The sequence below is a fragment of the Lycium barbarum genome, chromosome 12, assembly GCF_019175385.1.
Source record: "Lycium barbarum isolate Lr01 chromosome 12, ASM1917538v2, whole genome shotgun sequence".
Classification (NCBI taxonomy): Eukaryota; Viridiplantae; Streptophyta; class Magnoliopsida; order Solanales; family Solanaceae; genus Lycium; species Lycium barbarum.
In genome coordinates, this window is record NC_083348.1 from 691,480 (window position 1) to 700,249 (window position 8,770).

General features: G+C 36.5%; 1 protein-coding gene across 1 annotated transcript; it reads right to left on the minus strand.

The window, feature by feature from the left end:
- Positions 1-1,316: 1,316 nt before the first annotated feature.
- LOC132624991 (uncharacterized) lies at positions 1,317-8,323 on the minus strand. Its single transcript, XM_060339758.1, has 5 exons — positions 7,371-8,323; positions 7,151-7,255; positions 3,357-3,399; positions 3,010-3,176; positions 1,317-1,598 (listed from the first exon to the last, which is right to left on the minus strand). The coding sequence occupies exons 1-5, from the start codon at positions 8,286-8,288 to the stop codon at positions 1,578-1,580; spliced, it is 1,254 nt and encodes a 417-aa protein (XP_060195741.1). The 5' UTR covers positions 8,289-8,323; the 3' UTR covers positions 1,317-1,577.
- Between the last annotated feature and the right edge of the window lie 447 nt (positions 8,324-8,770).

Consider the following 8,770-nt stretch of genomic DNA (forward strand, 5'->3'; position numbering starts at 1 on the left):
CAAGGTATAGGGGCTCTGCTGGTCCGGCGAGGTACCAGACTCCACGTACCCACGTGGTGATATCACATGTCGGTTTATGAAATGCTCTCCCTACTTATCATGTTTTTACTTATGTTATATATATACATGTGTACTCATGCTCATGTTCATGTCCAGGTTTTTAGTTTCAGTTCTTATCATGTTATTCCATGTCACATGTTGTTTCTTTCGGTTGCTTTACATACCAGTACATTCAATGTGCTGACGTCCCCTTTTATTGCCCGGGGGCCTGTATTTCACGATGCAGGTACTGATATACAGGACGACACATCTGTTCAGTAGGACAGCATTCGTATCAGCTTATTGGTGAGCCCCATCTCATTCGGGGTTTAGTCAACTTTTGTTTTATGATTAGTTATGCATCTAAAGGTATGCTGGGGGCCTTGTCCCAGTAAGTATGTTTTCCAATCAGGCTCATGATAGAGGTTTCATAGACTAGACAAGTCAGTTATGTCATGTCAGACATTTGGAGTCATATAGCCTTTTGGCTCATTCATGTTATTTCCGCACTCATGTTTAAACAAGTATTTTATTAAGTATTATGACTTACTACGTTTTATAAAGGTTCATCATGCATTCATGTTATATTCCGCTTATGTTATGTATCATGATGATTCAGCAAGCCATGTGATTCGCTCGGTCACGTACAGTCAGGCACCGAGTGTCATGTTACGTCCAGGCCATGGTTCGGGACGTGACAGTTACCCTCTATTGTGCTCTACAAAAAGGCTCTTGTTCCAACTCTGTTCATCAAACAATTTCTGTTACTGTTCCAGGAGATCGAATAAGAATCTCCCCTTCATTATTCGGTTCTTCAATTATTATTAATTATTTAATTAACTATTTCAATTATTTTTACAGCTTCGATCACTTAGTCAAATTAGGTTTTATAATATTTTGAATTAATTATGTTGCTAAAGACCTCTTTCAAACAAATTCAACTAGTTTATCTAATAAACGAATTTTAAGCTAAACAATATACATAATGCAATTAAAGATTATAAAAGACCATTAAACAATTTTAGCAAACTAGCTATAAACCGGACATGCTTTTTCATTCACATAAGATATGACTGTTGAAAAATGTCTTTTACCAAAAACGATGCATGCCGCTTTCAATTTATCACACAACGCCATTATTGGTGACAAACAAATGGGTTGTCTTCCAATTTAAGCAGCTACTAAACGAGTAATCTAACTTCCTATATAAATTGATCCGCTTAACCTGATTTTTCATGGTAGAAACTCAACATGGTTAAACAAGCCTAATATATATATAAATATAACACATGTATATAAAGGCTTAGTCTGAAAACCAGTGTCAGGTCTAAATCAAGATAGTAGGAGCATCAAAATGTGCTTTAAAACATCCTAGAGCCAATCTTAGTAGCTGCAAAAAAATATACATATATACATACACGTTAGCAGACAAACCAAAAAAGCTAGATCAATGCTAACACAAAACAAGGACAGTTTGTTATAGAACGCAGAACCCATAAGCTTCAGTCATTGATAACAAACACAGATGATGGGCACGATCAGGCTTCATCACTATGATCCTACAAGAAGGGGCAAAAGAAAGAAATCCATAAGGAGAAAGATTAGTGTGTTTAACTTTTAGATAGATCTTAAACAACAAGACATCAATGAAAAAAACGAAGTAAAGACATAAGGAAGAACCATTGGATAAAATACAATTAGATGATCCATCACAAAACATTCGTTCAGGGAAATGTCAACAGTAAAAATCAAATTATAATCTTTCAAGCATCTCAGCCCAAATCTTGAAGGAAGACAAAAGGGCTCTTCGAAGAGCCTGCTTGGTATTAGTAGTTTGGTTAAGTGAAAGTTGACCAAGCTAGTGGCGGTAGGCTAGTCTTTTCTAATGACCAAATAGACTGGGCAACTGTTTACCATGCTTCTACATATCAGCAAAGACAAACCAGTGTATAAAGCCCCTATCTGAATAACCATTAAATATTGGTTCACAGAATTATGTAGAGCTGTTTTATTTTATTTATGTGTTTGTTATGCACAACAATAAGTGATCCACAACGTGTTTTAAACCCACATTAGAGGACACATGATAGCTAGTAGGACGAGTCAACTAATTACACATGTATATAAGAAATGAGACTGCGGTTAAAATAATAATGAAAAGTAAAACTATCTGAAGAAACAAAAAAAGAGACAATTAAAAAGTAGAAAAAGCGGGGATAGAAAAGTCAGAAACATAAATTACAGTAGGAGTCGACTAGGATTTTAGTTATTGTTAATGGCACAATGGTTTATAATTTCTTATCTTCCTCGCTCTTTCATTGTAGAAGCCTAAGTACCATCCAGACTCCTTAATCAGTCGGACCAGAATGATGATTTTCACTTTCACATCTGGAATGAAGGATCTGTTAAGCCAATCATGCAAGAAAAATATGACGAAATGTCCGAGCAGAAGATAAACAAAGAGAAAATCTGTTTCTCACCACTCCTAACACTGATGAGATGAAATCGAGAGGCTGACTGGACACACAGTGTACAATCACAAAACTACCCCTTCATGTACTTGGGTTGTCCTATCTATGTTGGAATAAAGAAGGTGGTATACTTCCCTAATATGACTATGGAGATGCTTAAAGCTAATGTTGAGATTACATATTTTGATGCGAGTATGACTTTATCATACTTGGATATAAAATCGATTAATCCTTGTGTTTCATCAGATTGTTAATACTTTAATGTGTATCTTCAAGTGGCTATCTTATTTTGTTCTGGAGGTTGAGACCTCTATTGCTCCAGTATGAGTATTATCATCCAATCTTCCCTGGCATCTCTTTGCTGGCTAATTTTCTATTCTTGGCCGCATATATATAACAAAATAAGAATGAGACCTCACGTTATCACTACATATCTAGATGCAGTCAACAGAAGTAGTACCCAATACAATATAAATCAGACATTTAGTGCATAAATTACCTTCTTCGAACTATCATCAGAGGAACTGCTTTCTCGTTTCTTATTCTTCTTCTCCTTCCTATTTGCATCGATCTTCTTTTTCTCAGCAGCTTGAGCTACAGCCACATGTTTCTTCTGCTTCTTTCTACTCACTAACTTCTCAATTTCATTCTCAGCTTCTCTCCTCCCTGTAGACACATGTCAATTAGTCACACCACCAACCAAATATTTCCTCTAATCCTCTACCATGGTAAATGGGTACATGAAAAAGGTATTTTTGTGCTCACACAACCATCAACTCCTAAATCCATACACAAGCAGAGCAAATTGAACAAAATCCACAAACAAAAAGAGGCAAAACATCAAACCTTTCTTCATGTGTTTGGCCGGAGCAGCTACAGCAACATCAACCTTGAAAAAACCAACCAAATAAAAAAACAACTGGGAAATTAATTGAAACTGAAGTACTCTTGAACCAAAGGATATATATGAAAGGAGATAAAATGGTTAGCTTAATGAAAGTATTATATGCGTTTTTATTTTTATTTTTCAAGTTTAAAAACATTTTTATAATAATGGAATTGCATCTTTCCATATGAAATTGGCGGAAAATAACATTCCAAAGTTGAGAGATTTTGTGTTCCACACTTTCATCAACACTATAGATGAATGTAAGATTTTGCTGAAGCGGGAGAAAATTGATTATGATAAAAATCAGCAAACATTTAGACAAAAAAGGAGAAAATTGCAAAAGATATAAAACTTTATTGTGCTGTTCTAGTTGAGGATAAAATACAGAAAGCTTGAGGAAAGAACCAAAAAAAGAACATGGATAAGGTGTTTGTGAATATATTCCAAGACCATCTAGCAACCAGAAAAAACCAGAAAAACAATCATAAGCAAATCCAGTCCACTAAAGAAAAGGCATAGCCAAGGGGTGACAGGGCAGGTTGTTTCCATTAAGCTCATTCCTCAAAGTTCAAACAATGTCTCTACATACACAAGCTGGTATAGATCCTCCTAAAACTATTTTGACACTTGTCGAGAGATATTTGGTGAAGTTCTTTTGGGATGGAAAGAAGGGAAAAGGAAGTACCATTGGAGCTCATGGAAGAATCTTGCTTCTCTGTGGAAGAAGGTGAAGTGGGCTTTAGAAATCTGGAAGATGTATGCAATATATATGCCATGAAACGGTGGTGAAATTTTAGATATACTGTCAAAGTGTTCATCTGGTCGCTGAAGTTTGGCATTCTGGTCAATCACATTGTAGGAAGAAATTGATGGACATTACCAATGATAACAGAAACAAATCTGATTTGGAAAATAAAGAAAAGCCCGATTAGCTTTTGGTGCGACAAATGGACAGGTTTGGAGCATTGGCACGTTTCATACATGAGAGAAGGAAGCAGGTAATCTGAAAGTCAAGGGGTTCTAATGATGGCGAAGGGAACATAGAGAGAGTGAAACTAATGCTACCTGATTTCTTGAGCCAACATATTAAGCAAATTCAAGTTTCAATTCAAAGGAAGAGGACTAATGGTGGCATCTTTTCTGATCTCTCGGCTTGGAAAGATGTGGGAGAAAAAAGAAAAAAAGAACAGGCTTCTCTACTTGCTATAGTATGGAGTAAACATGTTCCCTATTAGATCTCTTTCTTGCTTGTAGATTATAAAAGCACAAACCTCTTCTTGATGATACTAATAGTAATAGGAAGTTTGGGCAGAATGTAGTTTCAAGCTGCACCTGTTGTGATAGCCCTCAAATTGAATCCGGCCAACATGTTTTTGTTGAGAGGCAGATTGCTCAACCCATGTGGGATTACTTCTCGAGGCCATTTGATGTTATACCTACCGAAACTTATTGATGAATATGAAGACCTGGTGGAGGAACCGAAAAATAGAATCTATCGAGTGTTGCTGCAACCAATACCTATTTGAATAATCTGGAAGATATGGGAGTATAGGTCTACTACAAGATATGATGGCCAGTAACTCTTTTCTTTCTAGCTTGAAATACCTAAGTCATTTTCCAAATTAGCATGATCTTCCAAAAGGATGTTCCCAGGAGTGAGTGGAGAATTTCATGGCATGACACAGAGGTTTAGACTAAAATCAACTCACATACAGGTCAAATCGATTCGTCCAAAAGGCAACATTGTTAATATTAACACAGATGGTAGCTATAGGAGCAGAAATGGAGTTGCAGGGGCTGGTGGCATTATTAGGAATAGAAGATGTGTGATATGATTATGGCATTGGCCTTTCCTATCAATCATGGTAGTAACAACAGGGCCAAGACTCTAGCAGCATTTATTGGTATAAAGTGGTGTGTTACAAATGGTTTTATTGATGCTAACCTTGAAAGTTACTCGCTGTTGCTGGTTAGCACATTGAAAGGAATAGACTTCCCCCCTGGAAACTCAAGAATCTTTATCAATGAAGCCAGACAGAACGCGCGTGAAGGAAGAATACATATTGAGCACTGTTTTAGAGAAGCAAACGATGTGGCTGATGCATTAGCCAAGTGGGGTTCTTCATTACAGGAACATGAAGATTATATTCAAGTTTGAGAATCTACCAAGAGAAGTAAAGGTTGAACGAGTATAATAAGCCTAATTTAAGAATCACAAGTCAAAGAGAAAGACTACATAGTTAGAATAAGTAGGACATTTTTTGTGAACTCATTGAAGGAGACTATCCAAATTTATTGCTTGCTTAGTTTATGTAAATAGGGGTCCTCTTCCTATGCTTAGTTAGTTCATCTTGTCCATACTATTACTCTCCATTTATTACCAAAAGATATGTTCCCAAAGGTGGTTAAGGTCTACTCCCCTCCTTCTATTAACTATTTTTTTGTTTATTAACATACAGGGTAGGGCAGTGGCAGATCTATGGTGTAAGTTACGAATTCACATGAACCCTGCGTATTAAGAAATCTATGAACCAAGTTTCTCTATGTTACCATTAAATAAAAACATAACTAGCAGAGATAGAGCTTCCTATGTAGCCATAAACTCTTGGTTCAGAAAGATGCAGAAGGTGTTTTAATAATTCACGTTTCTCTTTTTGTTGGCCCGATGGTAATTGTTCCACTGCATGCTCTAGATCCTCTATAAAAAATATCCATTTGACAAAGGGAGGTAAGAAATCACACATTAGAGGACGGTTGACAACAGAAAGGATAAAACTAACATATTAATAAAAAATAATGAGACTCAGTGCTTGAACAGGAAAACAGAAAAGATGAGATGACTGATGCACACCTAGGGTGAACCGGCCGGCCCATCCCAAAAGTCCAGATACAAGTTTTTAACTGCAACAACATAACTGAACTGGAAAAGACATGTACAGTATCTGGTCAATCTGATATGGATCACTCGACTACTGCTAAGCTCATGCGGCCTAGAAGTGGTACTAGATATTAACGAGGAACATATTGAAATGCACAGTAAATATCACATGTATGCAATCTTAGCTTCATGCTTATCAGTTGTATTCCACATCTGTGTTTAGTAATTTAGTTATATCTCCTTATCCTGAACTTGAAGCCTAACACTCGACACGCAACCATGTCCAACACAGCAACATCCATATATAGAATTATCAAGCAATTATTTTCATTCCAGAATAACTCTGTAGTCCTAACAACCAAATAACTCCAACAGGAAAATAGTACTTTGGCAGTTAGGAACTTTCAGGGAATAAAGCAGAATAAAACGAGCAACGATAACAGTCTAAAGCTTGGCAGTCCCACCATGGCTCCTCTCTTCTCGAGAATCCGTAAATCCCTTAACCGACATTCGTGGGCATAATAAAACATAGAACTGATTTAAATTCGGGTTATATTCCTACCTAACGGAAAGCAAACAAATTAGAGAAATTAAGCTTTCATAAGGGAACAGTCTCCAGATACTCCAGATACTTTGAATACTATTGATCACATCCATATGATTTACTAAGTAGTGTAAATAAGTTGCTCTGCATGTGGAACACAGAAACTAAATTTTAGACAAGACTGTCCAAACTATTTATGGAAAAGTAGTTACCGTGCTGAAAATTGAAAACCTGAGTTTAGAAAGCAAGAAACTTTAAGCACATCGCAACATTATATTTATTATTTTGAATATCTTGTGACACATAACCAAGACAGATAGAATTGTTACCTTACTGAAACTATTATAAGCATTTAAAAGCAGTTGTATAAGCTCTATCTTCATTTCCAGATAAATCCTTAATACCTCCTGTTCCAGTAGCTCCGGAGAATCTCGCTGATACACAATTCAACACAAAAGATCAGACAACTCAGTTTTTTTCCGCTCATCAAAAAAAAAAAAAAACCAGAAATGGTAGGGGAAAACAAAAAAAAAAAAAACATGCATATACCAACTCAGGCGAACTCGCTTTCTCATACACTAATGTCCCAAACTTTATCCTTAATTTAGAACAATCGAAATAAAGATCAAGAGCTCTTTTATCAACTGCCTTTTGATTTCCGTGCAAATATGCCTTTGAATTTATAACAAGGTCCATATCTGTCCATAGTCGCTCTAACACAGCTTCAAAAGCTTGCCCATTCAATCCAGTTTCCGGGAGAAGTCTATGCCGCCCATTCTCTGGAGTATTCAGCTTCTTCCCCTGCCCATTTACCAGTAGATTCTGGTGTTCCCCTGTTCTAGATGAGTTAGGCTGTTCTGGCTTTTGCTTGGCATTAACCGTCCAAATTTCCTCACATAAATGGAACAATTTCTCTTCATGCACGGTTCTAGAACCACTTCCATTCTTAGCGCTTTTTGCATATTTTTCTCTAAAACGGCGTATCTTTTCTCTTACTTGGATCAGCTTAGCGTCGAGAACAAGTGACTTACGGATAAATGGATAAAATTTCACCATATTCTGTGCTGCATCAAGCCCTGTTTCTGTCTTGAACCTAATTATGCCTTCAAGTATGGTGATTTCATCCTCATCGCTCCACACTTTCGAGAAAGGGCGAAGCTTCTTTGTTATGACCGTCCTCGGAGAAGCCAATACCCCTTCACTCTCTTCAGACGGAGTTTCACAGTAAAGAAACCTTGCAGCTGACTCATTTACTTCCATATTCCTGTTTTTCCTTTTCTTGGTTTTTCTCTTTTTGGCCCTTACATTCAGCTCCAATGGTTCTTCTCTCAGCTTCAACACAGAGTCATGTGCTTCTTCCTCCACGAGCAAATTAGAATTTCCTGAAACCGTGCTTGCATTTTTAGCCATTGTGTTTAGATAAAAGCCACAAAAGCCTATAAGTTTTTTTTTTAGACAGAGAAACATGTAAGGGGAAATAAAAGATGATGAAGAAGGGAAGTGAGTCGCCTGTGTATGTATACATGTAAGGGCGCGTGAATTTTCATTTAGAAGCTGAATGGTCTAAAGTCTAAACTCTTGGAACTTTGAAGAGTCTATTCATTAGCACGTAGCATAAACTTGTTTTATTACCAAAAAAAATAGAAAAAGTAAAGTTAGCCTTTATAGCTGATTTAGAGCCCGTTTGGATTGGCTTATAAGTTGCTTATAAGCTGGTTTCAATTTATTTATTTTTTTAGTGTTTGACTGACAAGCTTAAAGTCATTTTGTACTTAAAATAAGCTCAAAAAAATAATTGGGTCCATTTGACTTAACTTATCTAAAGCAACCTATAAACTGAAAACAGCTTATAAGCCAAAAAAAAATAAGTTAAATCACCCAAAACTTATTTTTTTAGCTTATAAGCTGCAAACAGCTTATAGAAGACATAAGTCCATCCAAACAGGCTC

Bases quoted from the DNA above. Each gene is read 5' to 3' on its own strand.
- LOC132624991 (XM_060339758.1), bottom strand. From the start codon at position 8,288: ATGTTTCTCTGTCTAAAAAAAAAACTTATAGGCTTTTGTGGCTTTTAT. The intron at 7,256-7,370 runs GTATATGCATGT...ATTGTGTATCAG, and splicing joins AAGCGAGTTCGCCTGAGTTG to CGAGATTCTCCGGAGCTACT. The intron at 3,177-3,356 runs GTTTGATGTTTT...ATGTGTCTACAG, and splicing joins GGCCAAACACATGAAGAAAG to GGAGGAGAGAAGCTGAGAAT.